We start from the raw sequence: 25420 nt of genomic DNA, 5'->3' as shown, positions 1-25420 counted from the left end.
CTCTGTCAGATCAGAGAGGGGTATAGATAGGGTTAAAAAGTTGCCACGCTCAGTGGACTCGTTTTGGTTTTCCTCCCAGTTATCACGATAACTTTGTTTCCTCTAGAAGCTTATCATTTTGTGTTAAATTGAAAGAAGTTAGGACATTTAAAACAGAGGAGCCCAAAAACCTTTTGGTGGCAGTAACAGTGTGTACCATCTTCAAACTACACTGCAGCAACTCACCAAGGGTTTTCCAACAGCAGCTTCCAAACGTGGGATCGTCAACCCCTCGAACATGGGTTTCCTCTTGGGTCGTGACCCCCAGGTAAACCCAAGAGATTGTCAGGTTCCCCCCCCCCTCCCGCAGCAGGGATTGCTGTGAAGCTCGGACTGTGGTGTGAAAAGCTGATCAATCTTATAGTTTCTTTCCTATGAGGAGCCTAATTGGCCAACCACATATCATGACTCCTTTGATTAAAGAAGCCAGAGGGTTAAACAGAATCCCCCACAGTTGCTCCTCCAGGCCTCCTAGGGTCAGACAGCACAGAAACGCACCCTTCGGTCCTACCAGTCCGTGCCGACCATAATCCCAAACTAAACCAGTCCCAGCTGCCCGCTCCTGGTTCATGTCCCTCCAAACCTTTCCCATCCATGTACTTATCCAAATGTCTCTTAAACGTTGTAACTGTACCTGCATCCACCAGTTTCTGTGGAAGTTCATTCCAAACATGAGCCACTGTCTGTGTAATAAAAAAAAATTGTCCCTCATGTCGTTTTTAAACCTCCCTCCTCTGACCCCACCTGATCTCACCGGCCTGGGGTCCCACCTACTTGGGGGTGGGTCACGATGTTTGGGAAGTACTTTATTTGAGAAGGGCAAAGGCAGCAGGTACATGGGGGACACCATCACCTCCAGCGAGTTCCCCTCCAACCTGACTTGGGAATCGATTGCCATTCCTTCAGTGTACCCGGGTCAGAATCCAAGCAACCCCCTCCCCCGCCCACACTGGGCGGGTGTCAGTACACAAGATGGCCAGCAGGAGCAATTCAAAGGGGCAGCCGAATGCCACTTATCACGGGCGACTAGAGATGGGCATGACGTCCTGGCCCAGCCGCATTCCAAAGTCAGTGATTAAAATGAAACTCTTTGGAGGAAGTTTAGTTCTTTTTTTTTTTGATGAGGCAGCCAAGACTGTTTTGAATGGCTTCCCTCATCCATGAAGACCTTGAGGATGTGTTTTGCTTTTATTTTCTTTCCCCCAGGTTTGTCCCAGGCTGGTCTGGGATTGCTCGAATTATCGGAGAGCCAAGGGAGTGATCCCGAGGCGAGTGGCGACAGGGCAGGTGGGAGCACTCACGGATCTGAGGAGATCAACGTGGACACCTGCAGTGAAGAACCAGAGCCCGGTAGGAGGTGCTCGGACATTGGCTGAAAGCAACTGAATCTGATGATAATGGTTGCTGTCTGGGGACGGAGGGGTTGGTGATGTTGCTAGGCAACCGTTGGACCTGGGATGTTTGACTATCTATATTACAAGCTGTCGGATAATTCGTGTGGGCGTGGGATGGGGCCCAAGACTGTGGTGGAACCCTGTAGGATCATGCCTTCTCCCGGGGGAACCATTAGGACCGCAGACTATTGTGCCTTGGTTTTGATGATAAAGTCACCAAGTTACAAAGGAACGGGGAGGCCATTCAGCCCCTCGAGCCTACACCACCATTCAATGGCTGATCTGCAGTCTAACTTTGGCCCATAAGCTGTAATAACTTTGACAAAAATCTATCTGTCTCAGTCTCAAAATTAACAACGGATCTAATAATTTTGGACTTTAAAGAGCAGGGTTCTACCACAGACTTGGTGTTGTCAAAATGAAGAAAAGCAACTTTTTTTTTTACAATGCCTTCTCCTGATTCCTCACAGACACTAATGCTGGGCTAACAGTGAGTGATAAGCCTTTAACTGGGACTGGAAGCAGCCACCTGCCTGAGAGGTATGTTGTAGAGTCAGAATGTTTCACACATGATCACATAGGGAGATGTCTAAATACAGTTATTTATTCACAGGATGTGCATGTGTCTGACTGGCCACCATTTATTCCCATTTCCCTGGAGAAATTGCCTGTTTGAATTGTTGCAGTCCATGGAGTTGACGTTGACCCATAGTGCCCTTACTGACTGAATTCCAGGACTTTAACCCAGTGACACTGAAGGAACGGTGATATATCTCCAGTTCAGGGTGGTGAGCAGCTCGGAGCGGAACTTGCAGGGGGATGATAATCCCATGTGTCTGCTGCCTTGGTCCTTCCATGTGGAATTGGGCATGGGTTTGGAAGGTCCTGTCAGCGGATCATTTGGTCATTTTCTGCACTGTGTCATGTAGATGGTGCACACCGCTGCTACTGAGTGTCGGAGGTGGAGTGAGCAGATGTTGAAGATGGTGTATGGTGTACTTTTAAGGTGAGAAGGGAAAGATTCAAAAGTGTGACTTGGGCAACTTTTTCACACACAGGGTGGTGTGTGTATGGAATGAGCTGCCAGAGGAAGTGGTAGAGGTTGGTACAATTAACATTTAAAAGGCATTTGGTTAGGTACAAGAATAAATGCATGCAAATGGGACTAGTTCAGTTTAGGAAATCTGGTTGGCATGGATTAGTTGGGCCGAAGGGCCTGTTTCTATGCTATGTGTCTCTACTGATTAAATGAGTTGCTTTTATCTTGGATGATTGACATTGACTTATTTGGTTGTGACCTGCCTCAGCTGTGATTTGAGTCACAACAGGGCCTGATGCTGAGGAAAGTTTTGTTTCTGTCACTTTATTCTTGGGATGTGAGTATAGCCTGTGGAGTGTGGCTCGCTCTGCTGTTTCAGTGGGGAGTTCAGAATCACTCACATTACTGTGGGTCTGAAGTCACATGGAGGCCAGACCAGGTAAGGACGGCAGATTTCCTTCCCTAAAGGACGTTAATGAATCAAATGGATCTTTAAAATATTAATTTTTCTATTGTATTACTTTAGGTTTTGTACATGTAAGTTATGTATTTACCTGAGACACCCTGTGAGTTTCGCCATGTGTTTGATGTACAAATGCTGACTTTTCTGAAGACCATTACAGTTATCCACTGTGTGAATGAAGAACTCTCGATTTCATCTGTGATCAAACTGGCTCTACCTTTAACTCTGACCCTCAGTGGTTAACCTCTTCCCACTCTGGAGAAACTTCCACCATGGCCACACTGTCTGCTCCTTTCTAACATTTAAACATTTCAGTCCACACCCTAAAATAGTCATAGAGTCATAGAGATGTACAGCACGGAAACAGACCCTTTGGTCCAACCCGTCCATGCCGACCAGATATCCCAACCAAATCTAGTCCCACCTGCCAGCACCCGGCCCATATCCCTCCAAACCCTTCCTATTCATATACCCATCCAAATGCCTCTTAAATGTTGCAATTGTACCAGCCTCCACCGCATCCTCTGGCAGCTCATTCCATACACGTATCACCCTCTGTGTGAAAAAGTTGCCCTTTAGGTCTCTTTTATATCTTTCCCCTCTCACCCTAAACCTATGCCCTCTAGTTCTGGACTCCCCAACCCCAGGGAAAAGACTTTGCCTATTTACCTAATCCATGCCCCTCATAATTTTGTAAACTTCTATAAGATCACCCCTCAGCCTCCGATGCTCCAGGGAAAACAGCCCCAGCCTGTTCAGCCTCTCCCTATAGCTCAAATCCTCCAACCCTGGCAATATCCTTGTCAATCTTTTCTGAACCTTTTCAAGTTTCACGTCTTTCCAGTAGGAAGGAGACCAGAATTGCACACAATATTCCAACAGTGGCCTAACCAATGTCCTGTACAGTCGCAATATGACCTCCCAACTCCTGTACTCAATACTCTGACCAATAAAGGAAAGCATACCAAACACCTCCTTCACTATCCTATCCACCTGCAACTCCACTTTCAAGGAGCTATGAGCCTGCACTCCAGGGTCTCTCTGTTCAGCAACATTCCCTAGGACCTTACCATTAAGTGTATAAATCTCCTAAACTCAAGGCAACGAGAGTCAAGTTGATGCAACCTGTCCTTGTAATTTAACCCTCAATCCTGTCCTGATACTGAGGAATGGGCACTGCCATTCTCTTCAGAGCCAGTGCACCTTCCTGAAGGTTTTGTGTCCAGCACTGATCTGACTCCTTTGGTGAGAATGTGGACAAGGCCAGTGAACTGCCCAGAGAGAGATTCCCAGTGGAGATAGTACAGTATGTCAAATCCATCTTGGATTTTGCAAGGTGCCTTTGAAATATTTGAGCGGGAACTGAGTGAGGGGCTATTGAGGATTCGGAACAGGCCCAGTTGAAACATGGATCATCCTGACAAGTTATTCTGGAATGGCTGTTTCTGTGCTTGGAGCAGTCTAGAACAAAGATCACGGTTTAAAAATAAGGATTCACCCATTTCAGACCGAGATGAGGAGAAATATTTTCTCACTGAGGGTCAGGAGTCTAGGAATCCAAGCTGGAAGCAAAGTCTTTGAATATTTTGAGGACCAAGATTGGATAGGTTCCTGATTAACCAGGAGGGTGAAAAGTTAAAAACTGAAAGAACTAAAATCAGAAAGAGAAAACAGAAATTGCTGGCAAAGCTCAGCAGGTCTGGCAGCATCTGCAGAGAGAAAGCAGAGTTAATGTTTCGGGCTGAGTGACCCTTCCTCAGAACTGGGTGTGCGGGAGTCGGGGGGGTGGATCACTAGAATTGAAACGTTTTGTCTGATTTCTCTCCATAGATGCTGCCAGACCTGCTGAGTTTTTGTAGCAATTTCTGTTTTGGTTTGTGAGGGTGAAAGGTTATCGGGGTGGTGGGAATGTGCCAGTATCAGATCAGGCATCATTTGTTGAAGGGGAAAGGAGATTTGCGGGGCTGTTGGTGTGTTTGCTGTTTGACTCTCTCCTCCTAAACGTTCTATGGTTCAGCTGTGACTCATAGGTGATGTGATTGTTGGTCCATAATCTCCCTCTGAAACCGTGGAGACAAGACCAACAACACTTTTGACTTTTGTCACAAAGATATCATGCAGTTCCCGTGAGATGGTTGTGGATTGGTGACTCTGCCCCAAAATGTAGGTTCACTTGAAGCCTCAGTAGCCCAGTGTTGCTGATGTTTCCAGTTGGGTTACCCAGTCAATCTTGGTTGGGATAGCAGCTGACATCACCTCGCGTCCTCCATGCCTCCTTCCCTCCAATCCTTTCAGTTTCCACCTTTTAATGATGGAGCGTCCTTCCTTGCTTTGTCTCCTGGGACATCCTTCTGTTATCAAAGCCTCTTCCGTAAACCCACTGCGACTGCTTGATGGTGACGGAGGCCAGGAAATTCACTCTCCCCTCGACCCCACATCCTCTCCAGAAATGAGAGAATAGTGCTGGCTGACACTATCACTGCAACGCCGAGGGAGCGCTGCGCTGTCGGAGGGTTAGTGCTGAGGGAGTGCCGCGCTGTCGGAGGGTCAGCGCTGAGGGAGTGCCGTGCTGTCGGAGGGTCAGCGCTGAGGGAGTGCCGCGCTGTCGGAGGGTCAGCGCTGAGGGAGTGCTGCGCTGTCGGAGGGTCAGTGCTGAAGGAGCGGGCACTGTCTGAGGGTCAGTGCTGAGGGAGTGCCGTGCTGTCGGAGGATCAGTGCTGAGGGAGTGCCGCACTGTCGGAGGGTCAGCGCTGAGGGAGTGCCGCGCTGTCGGAGGATCGGTGCTGAGGGAGTGCCGCACTGTCGGAGGGTCAGCGCTGAGGGAGTGCCGCGCTGTCGGAGGGTCAGTGCTGAAGGAGCGGGCACTGTCTGAGGGTCAGTGCTGAGGGAGTGCCGTGCTGTCGGAGGGTCAGTGCCGAGGGAGTGCCGCGCTGTCGGAGGGTCAGTGCCGAGGGAGTGCCGCGCTGTCGGAGGGTCAGTGCCGAGGGAGTGCCGCACTGTCGGAGGGTCAGTGCCGAGGGAGTGCCGCACTGTCGGAGGGTCAGTGCCGAGGGAGTGCCGCACTGTCGGAGGGTCAGTGCTGAGGAAGTGCCGCACTGTCGGAGGGTCAGTGCTGAGGGATGGTAGGACACACTTTTACACTCAAAGGGTGGGAGAGGTTTGGAATTCTCTTCCACCAGCGGAAGTGGATGTTAGATTATTTGTTAAATTTTAAATTTGAGATAAATAATTTTTGTTAAGTGAAGGTATTAAGGGATGTGGGCCAAAGGCAGGGATCTGGAGCAGCGATTAACCCTGACTGTGTCGATTCAACATTAAGCCCAGGTGAAATGTTGCAGGTCGGAGGTTACCTCGAGTGTATCCACGTGGCAGGGGGAGCTGGGAGCTGGCGCACAGGCCCATTTCCTGATGCCTTCTGGACTGCGGATTGAGGGACCTCTATCCATAGCAGACCCGGAACATTCCAAGACCATCCTGTCCCAAGAGGAGGCTGTGGAGCCCACTTTGTCAGGTAGGTTTACCGCGTGTTACGTTCACTGGGGTCACCTGTGGTTCATGGTCTCTGCTGTCAGTCAGGGATTCAAGTCCCACAACAAAATCTGGACAGGTGTATGTCCCAGTGCACTACTGAGGGAGTGCTGCGTTGCCAGAGAAGCTGTCCTTTTTGACAGGATGGTCAGGTTTGTGCCCTCGAATGGCCGTAAACAGTGCTGTTTGAAGATGAGTGTCCTGGAAAAGAAATTTCTGTCAGTTGACACCATAGCTAACTACATGTTTTATGTCACATTGTTGTTTGTGGGATCCTGCTCTGCACAAATTGACCACTGCATTTCCAAGAGCACGTACTTCAAAAATAATTCATGGCTGTTTTGGAACATGCTGAGATTGTGAAAGGTGCTATGTAAATGTAGGTTCCTCTTGGAAAATATTGTTTTTGTCTTATCTAATGGAGTTCATGGGATAGTGCTGTGGAGATGTGTACCAGATGGACTGGATACATCTATCAGAAAAGGCAGACAGACCATGCGGCCTCACAGTACCAGGACCTGGGTTCGATTCCAGCCTTGGGTGACTGTGTGAAGTTTGCACATCTTGCCGTGTCTGTGTGAGTTTATTCTGGGTGCTCCAGGTTCCTGTCCAGGTTAGGGTGGATTGGCCATGCTAAATTGCGCATAGTGACTAGAGATGTCAGTTAGGTCGGTTAGCCATGGGAAATGCAGGGATAGAGTGAGGGGTTGGGTCTGGGTGGGATGTTCTACGGAGGGATGGTGTGGACTTGATGGGCTGAATAGTCTGTTTCCACACTGTGGGGATTCTATGATTATCCTATGATTCTACAGGCTGGAATTTTCTGCTCAGTTGGTGACTTGGTGAAGATCATTAAGATTTCGAACAGGCTGGAGCTGTTTTCCCTGGAGCGTCAGAGACTGAGGGGTGACCTTATCGAGGTTTACAAAATCATGAGGGGTGTGGATAGGGTAAATAGACAAAGTCTTTTCCCTGGGGTGGGGGAGTCCAGAGCTAGAGGGCATAGATTTAGGGTGAGAGGGGAAAGATATAAAAGAGACCTAAGGGCAACTTTTTTCACACAGAGGGTGGTACGTGTATGGAATGAACTGCCAGAGGATGTGGTGGAGGCTGGTACAATTGCAACATTTAAAAGACATTTGGATGGGTATATGAATAGGAAGGGTTTGGAGGGATATGGGCCGGGTGCTGGCGGGTGGGACTAGGTTTGGGTTGGGATATCTGGTTGGCGTGGACGGGTTGGACTGTTTCCGTGCTGTACATCTCTGACTCTAACATGTGGAAGAGACTGGAACAAAGTTTGTGACGTGCAAAGGAATTTCAATTTCCAGAGGGCACCAAATCTTTGGAATTCTCTCCCCCAGAGAGTTGTGGAGGCTAACTCACTGCAGGTACTTAAAGAGGAGACAGGTGTTTTGAAAGATCGAGCAGCAGTTGAGGGCTATGAGGAGTTGGCATGATCGGAGGCTTGAGGGGCTGAATGGCCTACTCCTGTTTTTTTTATGCTCTTTATAGATATGAACCCAATGAAGAGTTCAGGAGACAGCTCGGTATCAAGAGAATGGTGAGAACGTAGGGCTCACTTCCCGGGGGAGGGGTTTGGTGGGGGGTGGGGGGGCGGAATGGTTGAAGAGTATCAGGGGAATGTTGCGGATGGGAAGGAGAGAAACGTGTCCCACATGCTGCAGGAGCACTGACGTGGATCGATTCAGTGAAATGGCCTTTCTGTGGGTGAGGAGCATCAGTTTGATTGTGTTGAATTGTTAGTGTCCTGGTGGTGATGTGTCTGCACACTGCACGGTGTGTTTCCCTTCAGCCGTACGCACCTAGATATCGAACCTTTGGGAGAGTTGAATTATGTGTGAATTAATTCCCTTGGGTCTGTGTGCCCAGCAGTGAATTGCTCGTCTCTTGACCGTTCTTCTGGTGTTTTTATACCACCTCTCCCCCTTGCCTCCCTCTCTCTGTCCCCCTCCCTCTCTCTGTTTTCCCCCCCCCCGCATTCTCACACACTCTCTCTTTCTATCTATCCCCTCCCTTGCCCTCCCTTCCCCTCCCTTTCTTTCTCTCTTTCTTTTCTCCTCCCTCTCCCCCCTCTCCCAGGTCCCACTGCAGCTATCCGTCTGAGAAATGAAAGTGTTTTGGTTGCTCATGTCGATCGCCTGCAGGTCCTGCATCTTTCTGGGCAGCAGACCCTGGTCCAGGAGAGTCTGTCAGAGTAAGTGTCCATCACAATGGAGCTCATCTATTCTGTGTTGTTCAATATTCATTTAAAATCTGGATCTGGCAATGCCTCGCTATTGAAATTCCCATCCTGACGCCCAGATTTCCGAATATCCCGATCTGTGTAGCCTCTCCAGCCCGGTGGCTCCGTGGTTAGTCCTGCTGCCTCACAACACCGGGGACTGGGTTCCATTCAACTCGTGGGCTGTCTGTGTGAAGTTTGCACATTCTCCCTGTGTCTGTGTGGGTTTCCCCTGGGTGCTCCGGTTTCCTCCCACAATCCAAAGATTTGCAGATTAAGTGGGTGAGCCATGGGAAATGCAGGGTTACGGGGATAGGGTAAGGAGGTGGGTCTTATTGGGTAGGATGCTTTTCAGAGGATAGGTGTGGACTCAGTGGGCCAAATGGCCTAGAACATAGAACATTACAGCGCAGTACAGGCCTTTCAGCCCTCTATATTGCGCTGACCTGTGGAACCAATCTGAAGCCCATCCAACATACACTATTCCATTCTCGTCCATATGCCTATTTAATGACCATTCAATTGCCCTTAAGGTTGCGAGTCCACTACTGTTGCAGGCAGTGCTTTCCATGCCCCTACTACTCTGAGTAAAATAAAATACTTGTGACATCTGTCCCATTACCTATCACCCCTCAATTTAAAGCTATGTCCCCTCGTGCTGGCCATCGCCATAATATGTCTCAATTAAGTCACCCCTCAACCTTCTCTCTAACAAAAACAGCCTCAGGTGTCTCAGCCTTTCCTCGTAAGACCTTCCCACCATACTAGGCAACATCCTAGTAAATCTCCTCTGAACTAGTCCCAGAGCATCCACATCCTTCCTATAATGCTGAGACCAGAACTGTATGCAATACTCCAAGTGTGGCTGCACCAGAATTTTGTACAGCTGCAGCATGACCTCATGGTTCCAAAACTCAATCCCTCTACCAATAAAAGCTAACACACCATATGCCTTCTTCCCAGCCCTATCAACCTGGGTGTCAACTTTCAGGAATTTATGTACATGGACACTGAGATCTCTCTGTTCATCCACTCTACCAAGAATCTTACCATTAGCCCAGTACTCTGCATTCCTGTTGCTCCTTCCAAAATGAATCGCCTCACACTTTTCTGCATTAAACTCCATTTGCAATCTCTCAGCCCAGGCTCTGCGGCTTATCTATGTCCCTCAGTAACCTGCAACATCCTTTGTCACTATCCATAACTCCACCGATCTTAGTGTCATCTGCAAATTTACTAACCCATCTTCCTACGTCCTCATCCAGGTCATTTATATAAATGACAAACAACAGTGGACCCAAAACAGATCCTTGCGGTACACCACTAGTAACTGAACTCCAGGATGAATATTCCCATCCACCACCACCCTCTGTCTTCTTTCAGCGAGCCAATTTCTGATTCAAACTGCTAAATAACCCTCAATCCCATCCCTCTGTACTTTGTGCAATACCCTACTGTGGGGAACCTTACCAAACGCCTAACTGAAATCTATGTACACCACATCAACTGCTTTACCCTCATCCACCTGTTTGGTCACCATCTCAAAGAAAGCCTGCTTTGATTTGATTCAGTTCTATTTTAACTTCAGTCCTGGTCACCTGTGTATTTCCATTGGTGGTTTGATTCCAACTGTCCAAGTCCAAAGTTATGGAATTCATTCTCTGAACCTGTCCATTTTCCGGGTGTGATCTATGGAGGGCCTGCAGTGCGTAGTGTTCCTGCCTCTGAGCCTGAAGCTCCAGGTTGGAGTCCCACTCCGAGACTGGACTGGGTCAAGACAACCTTGTTACAACACAGTCAAACATGTTGAGGGTCAAAGTGTCCGTCCTTCCAATATTCACCAAAGGCGAGGGGTCGGAGCATGAGAGATTCCTGGACAACCACTGTGTGTGATTGGAGTGTCCACCATCACTATCCAGAGCTCCGGTCTACAACCCTGCATGTTGTCATGGCAACTCGGTCCCCTGCATGGAGGGAGCGGGTTGGCCGAATGGTCAGTGTGGGTTAGATTGGTACCAACGGCATGAAGATGTAGGCCATTCAGCCCATCAAGTCTGCTTGGCCATTCTGTAAGAGCATGGCTGATCTGCCGTAGGCCTCATTTCCCTCTCCTTCTACATGGAAGTAGTTGTGAGTTTGGAAGCTGCTGCCTGAGGATCTCGGGTGAATTTCTGCAGCGCCTGTTGTAGATGGTACACACAGCTGCTGCACTGGGTGATCCTATTGTGACATTTTAATGTTTTTCCCCATCCACAGAGATGAGCCCGTCTCCTTCAGCCACCATGAACTTGCATTTATGTAGCATTTTGAAGTTAACAAAGCATCCCGAGAGGAGTGAGAGGCAAGCAGAATTTGACAAGTCGGATGAGGAGGTACTTGGATGTAGGTTTGCTGACCAAGCTGGAAGGTTCATTTTCAGATGTTTCGTCACCTATCTGTTTTCTATTTATCAAAGAAACCCAAACACACACACACACAAAGCAGGAATCCCCAGCAGTGCTTCGCTTGGAGGCACGCTGAAGATGTTACCTAGCGGGGTGACGAAACATCTGGAAATGAACCTTCCAGCTCAGCGAGCAAACCTACATCCAGAACCTCAACCTGAGCTACAAACCTTCTCAAAACTTGTGAGGAGGTACTTGGAAAGCAAGGTTCCCTTGAAAATAGAGCATTCCTGTGAAACTGTTTGTAAGTCGAAATGGTGTAAAGTGGAGAAGCAATTACTTTTCTTGTAAAAGATAAAAATCCTCTTTGGGTTCCTTTTGGCGAGCAAAAACAGGCGCTAATGTCGGTGAAGTGGTGGCATAACGCAAACTTCTGAAAAGCGAGAGATACCTGTATCTACCTGTTCAGCCTAAAAGCCGGTATAACTTTATAGTTATTATTTTGAGAAATGTCAGAAAGGCTGGGAGGAGGAGGGGTTTAGGGAGATTATTCCAGAGCTTGGGCCCCAGGCCGCTGACCACCAGTCAGGCCGAATTCTGGCCGTCTCCAGGGAAACGGCTTTTCCTGGAACTGTCCGGTATAGGAGCAGGGTGTGGGAATGGGCTGTGCGTGAGGCCTCAGAGTTGATTGCCTAAGAGACGTTTGCTGCTAAAAGCGTTAATATCTGTCTGTAATTCCTAACAAAGTGCTGATTCTTTTCACAGAAGTTCCAGTAATGTGATTGACTCATCCCAGGAGTCCTTCGGACCAACCCCGATCATTGTTCCCAACAGCCCGACCAAGCAAGACCCAGATTTAGGTAATGGTGGTGGGCAGGGGAGTATTGACCTGTAACCACCCTCTGCCTCAGAACGTCCTTTTTTGCTTCAGCTGGTTGAGAGGATCTCTGTGCTTACACCAACAACTGCTACTTGTATTTATGTGGCACCTTTTGACATTATGAAATGTCTCAAGGTGCTTTGCAGGAGTACTGTCAAACCAAATATGACAGGGAGGCATTGACTGGGTCAGGTGACCAAACGCTTGACTAAAGAGGTCTTTAGGAAGTGTCTTAAAGTAGGGAAGTGAGAGTGAATTTTGTAGCTTCGGGCTACAGCCCCCCATTAGTGACGATGAAAATTAGGGATATGTCAGAGGCCAGAGTTAGAGGTGTACGGAGGATTGTGGAGCTGGGGGATGAGGGAGAGAGGCCAGAGGCTCTGAAGGGATTTGAAAGCGTGAGTGAACATCTGCTTCTTCTTGAGAAGGTGGTGGTGCACCTCCATCTTGTATCACTGCAGTTGGTTTGTTGTCTGTAGCAGTTTGAGACCAAGGAGTGATTTGTCGGAGGTTATTGAGGATGGATTGTTGATTAGAGTCCCATCCCGCAACCTGCATGTGTGTGCGCGCCGCGCGCACACACACACACACACACACACACACACACACACACACACACACTCTCCTGCACATTCCTGCCCACTCCCCATTTTCCTCAATTACTCGAGAGATCCATTTGTTCCATGCTAAGTGTTGTCGGCAGTGGGACATCCAGAGCTCTCTGGGGGAGAGCACTCCAAAGATTCATAAGCCTCTTGACTGAAGAGCTCTCTCCTCATCTCAGTCCTGAGTGATCAGTCCCTTCTGAGTCCATGTCCCAATCAGTAGAAAAGTTCTCTCACTGTCTGTCTTGTGAAACCCCTTTCAGACTCTCACTGCCTGTACCCTGGAGTTGAGCTGGATGATGGATCTAACTGGCTCGGCTTCTCAACATGACAATCCCTGTGACCCAGGGCCAGTTTGTACTGAACCTTGGCTACACCACCATAAAGTCGAGAGTGTGGTGCTGGAAAAGCACAATAGGTCCTTGATTCCTGATGAACGGCTTATGCCCGAAATGTCGATCCTCCTGCCCCTCGGATGCTGCCTGACCTGCTATCCTTTTCCAGCACCACACTCTCGCCTCTGATCTCCAGCATCTGCAGTCCTCACTTTCTCCTGCACTACCTTAAACCCAGGTGTATTCTTCCTTAATTATGATGATCTGAACTGCATTCCGTATCCCAGTCTCGTCAGAATCCTGGGGAATCATGGTATTGGGGTGCAGTTTCACAGAACCCAGTAATTCCCAGTTCACACCTCCATTGACATTTCCTGCAAATATCTGTGGTGTATCTGATGCTGGAAGTCCCAGTTTTGTTCCATGCTTTACTCATGCACAGTAGTCTGGGGCTAGTCACAGGTAGACAGGGTGGCTAACTTGTAGCTCACTTGTCTTCTTTGCTCAGACCTTTGAGTGTAGGAGTTGGAACGTCATGTTGAGGTTGTACAGGACATTGGTGACGCCACTTCTGGAATACTGTGTCCGGTTCTGGTCACCCTGTTACAGGAAAGATATTATTAATCTGCAGGAGGTTGAGAAATGATTTCCCAGGATGTTGCTGGGTGTGGAAGACTTAGAGATATTAAAAAGGCTGGGTAGGCTGGGACATCTTTCACTGGAGGTTGAGAGGTGACCTTTGTAGGGGTTTATAAAATCATGAGTGGTATAGATGGGGTCAGTGGTAGGTATCTTTTCCCCAGGGTGGGGGGGATTTCAAGACTAGGGGGCATGATTTTATGATGAGGGGAGAAAGATTTAAAAAGGATACAAGGGACAATTTTCTTACACACTGGCTCATGTGTGGAATGAACTTCCAAAGAAAGTAGCAGTTGCGGGTATGGTCACAACATTTGAATAGCTTTTAGATAAGGTCACGAATAGGAAAGGTTTGGAGGGATATGAGCCAAATGCAGAGAGTGGGATAAGTTAAGTTTGGGAATGTGGTCAGCATGGACCAGTTGGGCCGAAGGGTCTGTGTCCGTGCTGATGTCTCTGTAGTCCTCTAGAAAAGGATCCCTGACTGACCTGAAACCTGCCTGGTCTTGGGCTCTGAAGGGCTTATGCCCAAAACATCAATTCTCCTGTTCCTTTGATGCTGCCTGACCTGCTGCGCTTTTCCAGCAACACATTTTTCAGCTCTGATCTCCAGCATCTGCAGTCCTCACTTTCTCCTGAACAATATCTGTGCGTCACTAAGGTCAAACTAACTGCATGGACTGGGAAACTGTTTTATTCTGACAGCTCAGAACCACACTGGGCACAGGGTCTTTATTAACATGGTCATCGTGAACCGCAGTTTGAATTCCGTTTATTGTATCTGACTTTAAGATCTGAGAGTGTGAAAAATGGGAGAATTGTAAACTGAGAGGTGTGTGGAACTTCAGAAGGACAGAAGAAAGTTGCTCGAGTGGGTGGATAGTAGACAGATAAAATCAAACATGGAGAAGTGTGAGGTGATGCACTTTGTTACAAAGGACACAGAGTGACAGCTCCCTCAACTCTTTTAAGTTGAAAGTAAAGCTCTCTCTACGCTGTCCCCATCAAACACTCCCAGGACAGGGATAGCACAGGGGTTAGATACAGAGTAGCGCTCCCTCTACACTGTCCCCATCAAACACTCCCAGGACAGGGCCCGCACGAGGTTAGATACAGAGTAAAGCTCTCTCTACATTGTCCCCATCAAAAGCTCCCAGGACAGGGACAGCACGGGGTTAGATGCAGAGTAAAGCTCTCTCTACGCTGTCCCCATCAACCACTCCCAGGACAGGGACCGCACGAGGTTAGATACAGAGTAAAGCTCCCTCTACACTGTCCCCCATCAAACACTCCCAGGACAGGGACAGCACAGGGTTAGAAACAGAGTAAAGCTCTCTCTACACTGTCCCCATCAAACACTCCTAGGACAGGGACAGCACAGGGTTAGATACAGAGTAAAGCTCTCTCTACACTGTCCCCATCAAACACTCCTAGGACAGGGACAGCACAGGGTTAGATAGATGCTGGATCAGATGAAATGGTATCCATGATGAAGTGTGTTTTACTTTGAGCGATCTAAAATAAAAACTGCCATTGTTCCAAATTCCGAGGAGGAAATAGAAATGTGCAAGGGTGTAAGCGTCCAGCTGAGAGAAATGTTTTCTGTGATTCTGTTCCAGCAGAGGAGCCAATGGACACCTCCGTACCACTTACCAGCCAATCAGGGAAAGCTCCATGTGAGGAGGAGGAGCCAATGGAAATGGACCAGCCGGTGGAGCAGACTGAGCGCGCTCCCCTCCGAACTCCACAGGCATCGACCCCAGTATCTGACAGCATTCCTGCATTCACAGCTGGACAGCTGCTCCCTGTGCCTTCACTGCCAGACCTCTCCCATGTAAGTGATCGGGGATTGTTCAGGGTTTTACAAAGCTCTGTGGCCCCCTGTTGAGCTGCAGAGAGATCGGTGATGTCTCAGGATCATAAGTTTGACTGTAAAAAGCCACTTGGTCAAATAACTGTTTTTACGGAGGGTTGAGGTTGTATCTGGGGCAGAAATGCAGGAAGCCCCCCCGACTCTGACGGGGTTGTTGTGATCAAATCGAATTCCTGCAGTGTGGGGGCAGGCCATTCGGCCCACTGAGTCTGCACAGAGCATCCCACCCAGACACCGCTCCCCTATCCTATCACTGCGTTTCCCATGGCTAACCCACCTAACCTGCACAATCTTTGACTGTGAGAGGAACCCAGAGCAACCCACACAGACACGGGGAGAATGTGCAAACTCCACACTGATAGTGACCCGAGGCTGGACTCGAACCTGGGTCACCGGCGCCGTGAGGCGTCCGTGCTAACCACTGTGACGCTCTGTTTTCAGGTAGCTGGTGGTGAAATGGCTACGAGTTGTCCCAACGGTTTGTGGTGATGACCAGTTCACAGGACACCCCTCATTGGCCCCAAATCCCTCGTCGGTTTACACACCAATAAGGAAGCAGGAGGAGGATATTCGGCCCCTCGATTCTGCCCCACCATTCAGCATGACCCTGGCTGATTGTGCAATCGCAGTACCCTTTTCCTACTTTCTCCCCCATACCCATTGACCCCTTTAAACTCAAGAACAATATCTAACTCATTTTTGAAAATGTTCTGTTTTTTCGGTCTCCATTGCTGGCTGTGGCAGTGAATTCCACAGGCTCACCCTGTCTGGGCAGAAGGTTCTCCTCATCTCAGTCTGGAATAACCTACCCCTATCTTAGTCCGAACCCCTATCGTGAGGGAGACACCCCTGATCCTCGACACTCTGGTCACCAGGACCATCCTTTGTGTGTTTACCCTGTCTAGTCCTGTCAGATGTTTATAGGATTCTTCTGAGATTCCCCTCATTCTTGTAAACTCCGTAGATCTAACTGATCCAGCCTCTTTGAACATCATTTATCCAGCATTAATAGTGGGCGAATTGCAGTCAATTTGATTCCAAGTTCTGTTGGCGCTTCCAAATCTTGGAATGATGAGATTTTTGTTGCTTGATGGGTTGAGTGTACATGTGTTTTTTAATTTAAAAAATAAAAATGTAGTTCCTATTGTAACATGGCAACCAAATCGCACAAGGGAGCCCCCTTCCTGTCAGTGAGGAAATTAATCTTTGCTTTTGACATGAATTGCTGCCCAGGTGGGCTAGCACAGACACAATGGGTCAAATGGTCTTTGTCTGTGCTATAATGACTCAGCACTCATCGTATGAGCTTGTTTTGGATGCGGGATGATGGATAAATATTTGTCATGACATTTGGGTAAAACTCCCTGCTATTTTTTTGAGATTGGGATTCTTTTTTAACCAAGTCCCCAGGGACATTTCAGAAGTTGGTACACTTTAGCTGAATGATGGCATAACTGACAGAGCAGCACTGTCGCTGTTGGGTAGTGCTGTTTTAACCTGCATTCTGAACTCCAATCCCTCACATCCTCCTGCCTCTGAGACTATGCTGTCCCCTCCTTGTTCCCTCCTGTTCCTTTCTGTATATCAAACATGATATTTTATCCAAGTTAGTCATAATGTACAGCATGGAAACAGACCCTTCGGCCCAACTCGTCCATGCTGACCAGATATCCCAACCCAATCTAGTCCCACCTGCCAGCACCCAGCCCATATCCCTCCAAACCCTTCCTATTCATATACCCATCCAGATGCCTTTTAAATGCTGTAATTGTACCAGCCTCCACCACTTCGTCTGGCAGCTCATTCCATGCACGTACCACCTCAGCGTGGAAACATTGCCCCTTAGGTCTCTTTTATATCTTTCCCCTCTCACCCTAAACCTATGCCCTCTCGTTCTGGATTCCCCTACCCCAGGGAAAAGACTTTGTCTATTTACCCTATCTATGCCCCTCATAATTTTATAAACCTCTATAAGGTCACCCCTCAGCCTCCGATGCTCCAGGGAAAACAGCCCCAGCCTGTTCAGCCTCTCCCTATAGCTCAAATCCTCCAACCCTGGCAACATCCTTGTAAATCTTTTCTGAACCCTTTCAAGTTTCACAACATCCTTCCAATAGGAAGGACCAGAATTACACGCAATATTTAACCACTAAGCACAAAAAAAGTAAAGAACTTTGGATGCTGGAAATCAGAAACAAGAATGGACATTCCTGGAGGAACTCAGCAGGTCTGGCCGTGTCTGTGGAGAGAGATACAGTATAGAGGTAACTTTTCGGGTCCAGTGATCCTTCTTTCAGAATGATTCTATTTTTTTTCTGATTTCCAGCACCTGAAGTTTGTCCTTTTTTTTTGTTTAGTGTGTAACTTGGATAAAATACCTCGTTTAATGTATAGATATTGCATAAAGGAACAGGAGGGAGGAAGAAGGGACAGCATTGTCTCTGAGACAGGAGGATGTGAGGGATGTAGAGTTAACATTCCGTATCCAGTGACTCTCTGTCGGAATGGTTGTGTTTTTGTTGCTGTATTTTGTCCAAGTTACGGATTTCTCTGATCAACAAAGTAACTGCAGTGTTTTTGTTTTTTGAAGGATATTTTCGTGCCCACACCCAGCCTGAGAGAAGGCAGTAGCCATGGTGGAGGGGTCACATCTGCTGTGGATCTGAAGGGAAACCCCTCTAGCATACCCGAGGACGGAGAGGCGATGGGGGAGAGGGAAGACCGAGGACGGGCTGGGAGCTCACACCTCAGGGGGTTTAAGAAACGTGACGATGGGGCCGGGGAGCCTTTCGAACTGAGACTGTCGGCCAGCGAGCGCCTGCAGCCAATGGAGACGGACGACAGCGAGTCCCAGGCTGAGGAGGATAGCCAGGCCACGCAGATCGAAGGAAGAGCTGGTGAGGATCCCACCGAGGAAGGAGAGTCTGAGGGAAACCACAGCGTTCACCTCCAATTGACGGGAGAGAGCCAAGAGTCCAGCCATCGAGCCACGGTTACAGATACTTCGGATAGTGCTGCCGAGGGGCCAGGTGTCAAACACAGTGTGGGAGAGCAAGCTGTGGGTGAGGCGCCCGGCAGATCTGAGCAATCGAGCAGAGTGTCACCCCCCTCTCCCCTCCTTCACCCCAGCTCTCCCCACGGGGACCCGCCCAAACTCGTCCTCCCGGTGATAGGAGCCGCCGTGGAGGAGACGTCGACGGGTGAGGCAGAGGGTGGACCCGGGGCTCCCAGAGAGGAGGGGCACGAGGTGAGACGAACTGTCAAAGAGGACGGCAGCGGGACTGTCCAAGGAGTGACCCTCCTCCTCGAAGCTGCTCAATCTGAGACACTCTGCAAGACACCGCGACCAAAGGAGGACGAGGAGCTGATGGAGCAGGAGCTGGACGCTCCGTCTGACTCGGGATTAAAGGGGAGTCCCAGTGAGGCCAGGGCCCCAGGTTCCGCTGAACCGGAATGTTCTGAGCCCCCGGAGCCTCCCGTTCCAGGTTCTGGACGTTTCCGAAGCAGGGAGGGCGAGGGGGCAGCTGCTGTTTCCCGGAGCCTTGGGGCCATTGGCGGGAGTCGGCAGGATGGCGAGGAGCTGGTTGTGACGGTGCGGCCGAAACCGGTGGCGGGGGTCCCGCTGATGTCGGAGAAACTCCACAGGGCGTCTTCGGGAGACCACGGCGCTCGCCCCACCGACGTCAAGCTGCCGCCTTCACCGGCCGTCGGTACGGCCGAGGCCGGGAAGCATCTCCAGGCAGAGCTGGTCATCAAGGTGCAGGCTGGAGATCAGGCCGAACCGAAGGTGCAGCCTAAAGATCGGGCCTCCCTGATGGATCCGAAGAACGTGAGCAGCCGGAGCCCGAGACACGACGGGAGTAACCCGGGAGGACAGAACCACCGACTTGAGCCCACGGAATTACCAAAACCCCGCGGCGTTGGTCCGATTACAGGATCTCCGAAGCCGGAGGTGGAAACTGATGAGCAGAGCCGGAGCACGGGAGTTGCAGATGTTCCACAGTCGGAGCAGTCCGCCAAGAGCCTTCTGGACAGTTCTGGTGGTGGGTACGCTGTAGTGATGACACGTGAGCGCTGATACTATAGTGAATGAGGTTGGCACAGCCTCTGGGTCAGTAATCCTCAGGCCTTAGAATCTCACCATTGGAGCTGGTTAGAAACCTGCAGGGTTCACTCAGGGAGGGAAATCTGCCCTCTTTACCCAGTCTGGCCAACACATGACTCCAAACACGCGAATGGGGCTGACTCTGAAAGAGCTGAGCAAGTCACTCAGTTCAAGGGTAGTTAGGGATGGGCAAATGTTAAGGTTGTACCGCAGAGAGCTTTGGTGGCAGAGTCCCCTGTGTATGTTAAAGGGCGAGTTGGGGAATTGTGGATTACTGGGAAATTGCAGGAAAATGGATGTGAAGAGTGTTGGGTGGGCCATGATCCTGTTGAATGGTGGAGCAGGTTCGAGGGGCTGAGTGGCCTCCTGCTGTTCCTATTTCGGATGGGTCTTAAACACCAGGGTGGTCGAGGAGGCCAACGTTCTGTGGAAGGAAGAGCAGCTGGATGGAGGGGGTCAGAGGGCAGCACCCCAGGTAGGGAAAGCTGGGGAGGAGCTGAGGTAAACGCAGTCTGTGCTTGGAGAGTGCGGACTAGGCAGGGGCAAGGGGGGAATACGATCATTCAAACCTCTCTTTGCTCTCCCCCTCCTTGTCTCTCTCTCTCTTTCCCACACACACACTCTCTCTCCCCACACACTTCCACACACACTCTCCCACACACGCGCACACTCTCTCGCTCTCCCACACACATTCTCTCTCACCCTCCCCCACTCTCTCTCTCTCTCTCTCTCACTCACACACACACACACACACACACACTCCCAAACACACTCCCTCTCTCGCTCTCTCTCCCACACACATTCTCTCTCACCCTCCCCCACTCTCACTCACATCCACACACGCGCGCGCACACACACACACGCACGCACACGCACACGCATGCACGCGCGCACACACACACACACTCTGTCCCCCCAAGACACACTCTCCCACACACACACTGTCCCACACACACACTCTCCCACACTCTCACCCTCCCTCTCACCCTCCCTCTCACCCTCCCTCTCACCCTCCCTCTCACCCTCCCTCTCACCCTCCCTCTCACCCTCCCTCTCACCCTCCCTCTCTCACTCTCTCTCACACTCTCTCTCTCGTTTACACAACCCACCCCAGTAATAATCTCTTGTTACCTCTTCTGTCATCAGGTGGAAAATACAAAAGTTTAAACACACGTACTAACAGATTCAAGAGCAGCTTCTTCCCCCCTGTTATTAATCTTTTGAGGGGACATCTCACTCTGTGCACCTTCCTTGCGTCTGTAACATTGTATTCCTTGCTCTGACCTATTTCCTTAATGCACTTTGTATGAGAATGATCTGCTTGTACTGCATGAAAAAACAAAGCTTTTCACTGTATCTAGGTACATGGGACAATAATAAATCAAATCAAATCAAACAGACATGGACCCAGACACTGGCATGATCTATGCAGTGAGCAAAGTGGGTGGGTAGGGTGTGGACTGCACTGCGTGGAAATGTGGTGGAGACAGCTTCAGTTGAGGCATCCAGAGGTTGGATTTGTTTCGGATAGTGACAGGGATATGGGGAAACGGCTGGAGATTGTCACGGGATTGTAGAGCCAGGCCAGGGAATGGAGCCAGGGAACTGGGAGCAGAGCCAGTGGTGGGGAAGCAGTCGATCTGTTTGGAGCTGGCCTCGTGCACTAGCTGTAGGCCCCATTTCAGCCTGCTGTCCAGAGGGTGCAGAAGGAGGCCATTCAGCCCATTGTGTCCGTCCCAGCCGTGTCTGTAAGAATTCAGTGCTTCTGAGTCGAGTGAGGGTTCCCCACCTGTAGCTGCGCTCCCCTGTGGGAAAGGGGCAGAATGAGGGGACAAACTGAGGCCGTGCCTTTTGGAAATCTTTCAGGAGGGGGCAGTTGGAAACTTCCAGAAGGAAGGAAGAGTAGGTGAGTACGTGTGTGGGTGTGGCGAGGGCCCCTCCAATCAGGAGGAGTGATGGTAAACCTGCTGCAGCTGGGGAGGCAGTGACAGGCTGCGGGTGATGTGGTTCTCCTTTTACACAACGAATTATGGATGTTCGTCTTTCCCCTCTTTCCCCGCCCCCCCCCTCCAGAAATTCCTTTCCATTTTACGTTACCGAAGGAGGGCGATGTTATCCAGCCGATCGTTGGTGGTACCCCGCCTCTCATTGGTTCCTTGAAGCAAGGCCCCAGGCACAGCACTCCCATTGGTAAGTTCCCAGCGATGCAGTATTTACAATCCATTCGGCCCTTCGAGCCTTCTCCCTTCAACCTGCCCAATCAGCAGCACCCAGTTTTTAATCCCCTCTCCCTCCCGAGTATATCTGGCCTCCCCCTTTAATTGGATTCACTTCAGCCCCAATTCACTCCTGTCTGTCCTGAAGTCCGGATTGGATTCATTGGTGATGGATCTTGTATTGATGGTGCTTAGGTTCAAAGCTCATAGAGCCTTCAGGGTGCAGGAAGAGGCTATTTGGCCCATCAAGTCCACACCGACCCTCCAAAGAGCATCCCACCCAGACCCAGCCCCTCACCATATCCCGGTGACCTCGCATTAACTGTGGCTAACCCACCAGCCTGCACATCCCTGGACACTATGGGCATTTCCCCACGGCCAGTCACCCTGAGGGAACCCCACAGATACGGGGAGAATGTGCAAACTCCACACGGACAGTCGCCCGAGGCTGGTATCGAACCCGGGTCCCTGACGCTGTGAGGCAGCAGTGCTAACCACTGAGTCACCCATGCTGGTGTCTGTTGCAAAAGGAAACTCCTACCATAGTAACGAAGGGCACTGTGGAGAACAGGGCAGAAGTGGGTCCTGCAAATGCTGGTGATTAGAGTCAAGATTAGAGTGGTGCTGGAAAAGCACAGCAGGTCAGGCAGCATCTGAGGAGCAAAAAAATCGTCGTTTCGGGCAAAAGGAAATGGAGGAGACCATTCAGCCCCTCCAGCCTATTTCAACATTCAAGCATGGCTGAGGGCCATGGAGAGGTGCTGAAGGGCTCATGCCTGAAACGTTAATTCTCCTGCTCCTCGGATGCTGCCTGACCTGCTGTGCTTTCCCAGCAAAACTCTAATCTTCACTGCGGAGAACAGCTGAGCTTCAGCACAGACCAAGGGATCTGTGTTGCCCACCTGAGGGGGCAACAAGACAATCTGACGTCTGTGACGGTGCAGCACTCCCTCAGCGCTGCACTGGGAGTGCTCCTCTGCGTGCCAAGCTTGAGTCTGTGGCGTGGTACTGGAGCCTCAGACACAAGAGAGTGAGAGAGCGTTGCTGAGGCCGGTGGATAACTGCGTTTGATCTCCTGATGTTTATTGGAAAGCTTTAGCACAAAGGCATCTTGGGGTCCAGTGGGCAATGTGTTGGGTACAGACAGCTCCATGAGGGATGAGGAGGAACCTCCATCCATTTCGGTGCTAAAATCCTACAGAGTTACTCCTTCTATTCCTCTTGTCTGTTGTTTTGCTCTTCAGAGCTTGAAGACCGTGCCATAGCAACGACAGATGTCACGCCTGACAATGCCATGGCAACCAGTGATGTTACAGCAGAGGGAAGTGTACGAGGAACGGCCAGCCCAGAGTCCCCGTCAGCCGCCACAGCCAATGGTAAACTCTGTCTGAGGATGCAGCTGGAGACTCCGGTCCAGGAAGACGGTAACCACTCGGCCGTCTTCAGTCTCGAAAGTAAGACCACGGGCAGGAGGCAGGGCGCTGATCAACTCGCCCGTGTTCAACTTTAATCTCCCCGTCCCAACCCCGCCCTCGTCTGAACATCCTCTGAGCCCTGACTGATTCCTCCTCACTGAACTCTTGGCACCGCACCCCAGCTGACCAACTGGGTGCCACGGTGGCTCAGTGGTTAGCACTGCTGCCTCACCGCGCCAGGGACCTGGGTTCAATTCCTGCCTCGGGTGACCGTGTATGTGGAGTTTGCACATTTTCCCCGTGTCTGCGTGGGTTTCCTCCGGGTGCTCCGGTTTCCTCCCACAACCCAAAGGTGTGCAGGTCAGGGTGAATTGGTCATGCTAAATTGTCCATAATGTTAGGTGCATTAGTCAGGGGTAAATGTAGGGTAGGGGAATGGGACTGGGTGGGCGACTCTTTGGAGGGTTGGAGTGGACATTTTGTGTCAAATAGCCCGTTTTCACGCTGTAGGGAACCTAATCGAATCTAATCAATCATCAACTGAGAACCAGAGGCCTTTTGACTGTGGTAGGCATCACTGATTTCCCAAGTCTATCCTTGCTCCAAACTCTGCAGGGAAACTTGGGCATAAACATGTGTACATGCATGTTCAGACACACGTTTGCATAGACATGCACATGTACAGACATGCACGTGTACAGACATGCATGCACACAGAGCCATACACACATGCTTGCGTGCACATGCACACGCGTGTGCACACTTGTGGAAATTTAGGAAGGAACTGAAAGGGTTGAGCTACCTCTTCCATAGGTGAATCCTGCTCTCTGGGTTGTGAAGGCTTTAACACCCTCCCTTCAGTGATGAGCAGCTGCTGTCACGTTTACATGGAACTGTGGTGTTTGGGTGTGATGTTTTACCATCCATTTTAACACCATCTCCCATGAGAAAGGCCCAGTGCTCTGCAGGGAGGGCAGTTGCCATGGTAATGGTCGTGGGGCCATGAGGATGTAGCATTCGGAGTAAATGGCCTCCAGAAAGTGCATGTGCTGCCTGAACACTGGATCAGATTCCACCCCTCGCCCCCACTCCCCTCCCTCCGGTCTCTCTCACTCCCCATGCCTCTCTCAACCCCTCTTTCTCTCTCCCCTGATCCCCTTCTCTCTGCTCTCTCTCTCTCTCTCTCCCTTGCTCTCTCTCTCTCTCTCATTCTCACCTTCTCCCTCTCTCTCACCTTCTCCCTTTTCCCCTCTCGCTCTCCCTCTCGCTCTCTCTCTCCCCACTCCCTCTCCCTTCTCGCTCTCTCTCTCCCCTCTCGCTCTCCCTCTCGCTCTCTCTCTCCCCTCTCGCTCTCCCTCTCGCTCTCCCTCTCCCCTCTCGCTCTCCTTCTCCCCTCTCGCTCTCCCTCTCCCCTCTCGCTCTCCTTCTCCCCTCTCGCTCTCCCTCTCCCCTCTCGCTCTCCTTCTCCCCTCTCGCTCTCCTTCTCCCCTCTCGCTCTCCTTCTCCCCCCTCGCTCTCTTCTCCCCTCTCCTCTCCTTCTCCCCCTCGCTCTCCTTCTCCCCCCTCGCTCTCCTTCTCCCCCCTCGCTCTCCTTCTCCCCCCTCGCTCTCCTTCTCCCCCCTCGCTCTCCTTCTCCCCCCTCGCTCTCCTTCTCCCCCCTCGCTCTCCTTCTCCCCCCTCGCTCTCCTTCTCCCCCCTCGCTCTCCTTCTCCCCCCTCGCTCTCCTTCTCCCCCCTCGCTCTCCTTCTCCCCCTCGCTCTCCTTCTCCCCCCTCGCTCTCCTTCTCCCCCCTCGCTCTCCTTCTCCCCCCTCGCTCTCCTTCTCCCCCCTCGCTCTCCTTCTCCCCTCTCGCTCTCCTTCTCCCCCCTCGCTCTCCTTCTCCCCCCTCGCTCTCCTTCTCCCCCCTCGCTCTCCTTCTCCCCCCTCGCTCTCCTTCTCCCCCCTCGCTCTCCTTCTCCCCCCTCGCTCTCCTTCTCCCCCCTCGCTCTCCTTCTCCCCCCTCGCTCTCCTTCTCCCCCCCTCGCTCTCCTTCTCCCCCCTCGCTCTCCTTCTCCCCCCTCGCTCTCCTTCTCCCCCCTCGCTCTCCTTCTCCCCCCTCGCTCTCCTTCTCCCCCTCGCTCTCCTTCTCCCCCCTCGCTCTCCTTCTCCCCTCTCGCTCTCCTTCTCCCCTCTCGCTCTCCTTCTCCCCTCTCGCTCTCCTTCTCCCCCCTCGCTCTCCTTCTCCCCCCTCGCTCTCCTTCTCCCCCCTCGCTCTCCTTCT

General features: G+C 50.8%; 1 protein-coding gene across 6 annotated transcripts in view; it reads left to right on the top strand.

Annotated features, from left to right (window-relative positions):
• tp53bp1 (tumor protein p53 binding protein, 1) overlaps nucleotides 1-25420 on the top strand; it is a 77336-nt gene that overhangs the window by 17141 nt on the left and 34775 nt on the right. For 2 of the 6 annotated variants that reach the window (XM_060853962.1, XM_060853960.1), the window contains exons 6-14: nucleotides 1246-1389; nucleotides 1904-1973; nucleotides 6274-6446; nucleotides 8567-8681; nucleotides 11858-11952; nucleotides 15171-15385; nucleotides 18015-19467; nucleotides 21603-21719; nucleotides 22990-23199. In XM_060853962.1, the coding sequence (XP_060709945.1) occupies nucleotides 1246-1389; nucleotides 1904-1973; nucleotides 6274-6446; nucleotides 8567-8681; nucleotides 11858-11952; nucleotides 15171-15385; nucleotides 18015-19467; nucleotides 21603-21719; nucleotides 22990-23199 (2592 nt within the window). The remainder of the gene's footprint in view (nucleotides 1-1245; nucleotides 1390-1903; nucleotides 1974-6273; nucleotides 6447-8566; nucleotides 8682-11857; nucleotides 11953-15170; nucleotides 15386-18014; nucleotides 19468-21602; nucleotides 21720-22989; nucleotides 23200-25420) is intronic. The other 4 variants (XM_060853961.1, XM_060853963.1, XM_060853965.1 and 1 more) reach the window with 4 other exon arrangements.

The sequence above is a fragment of the Hemiscyllium ocellatum genome, chromosome 42 (assembly GCF_020745735.1).
Source record: "Hemiscyllium ocellatum isolate sHemOce1 chromosome 42, sHemOce1.pat.X.cur, whole genome shotgun sequence".
Lineage (NCBI taxonomy): Eukaryota > Metazoa > Chordata > Chondrichthyes > Orectolobiformes > Hemiscylliidae > Hemiscyllium > Hemiscyllium ocellatum.
Note: the sequence above shows the minus strand (reverse complement) of the source record. Positions and strands in the feature narration are given on the sequence as shown.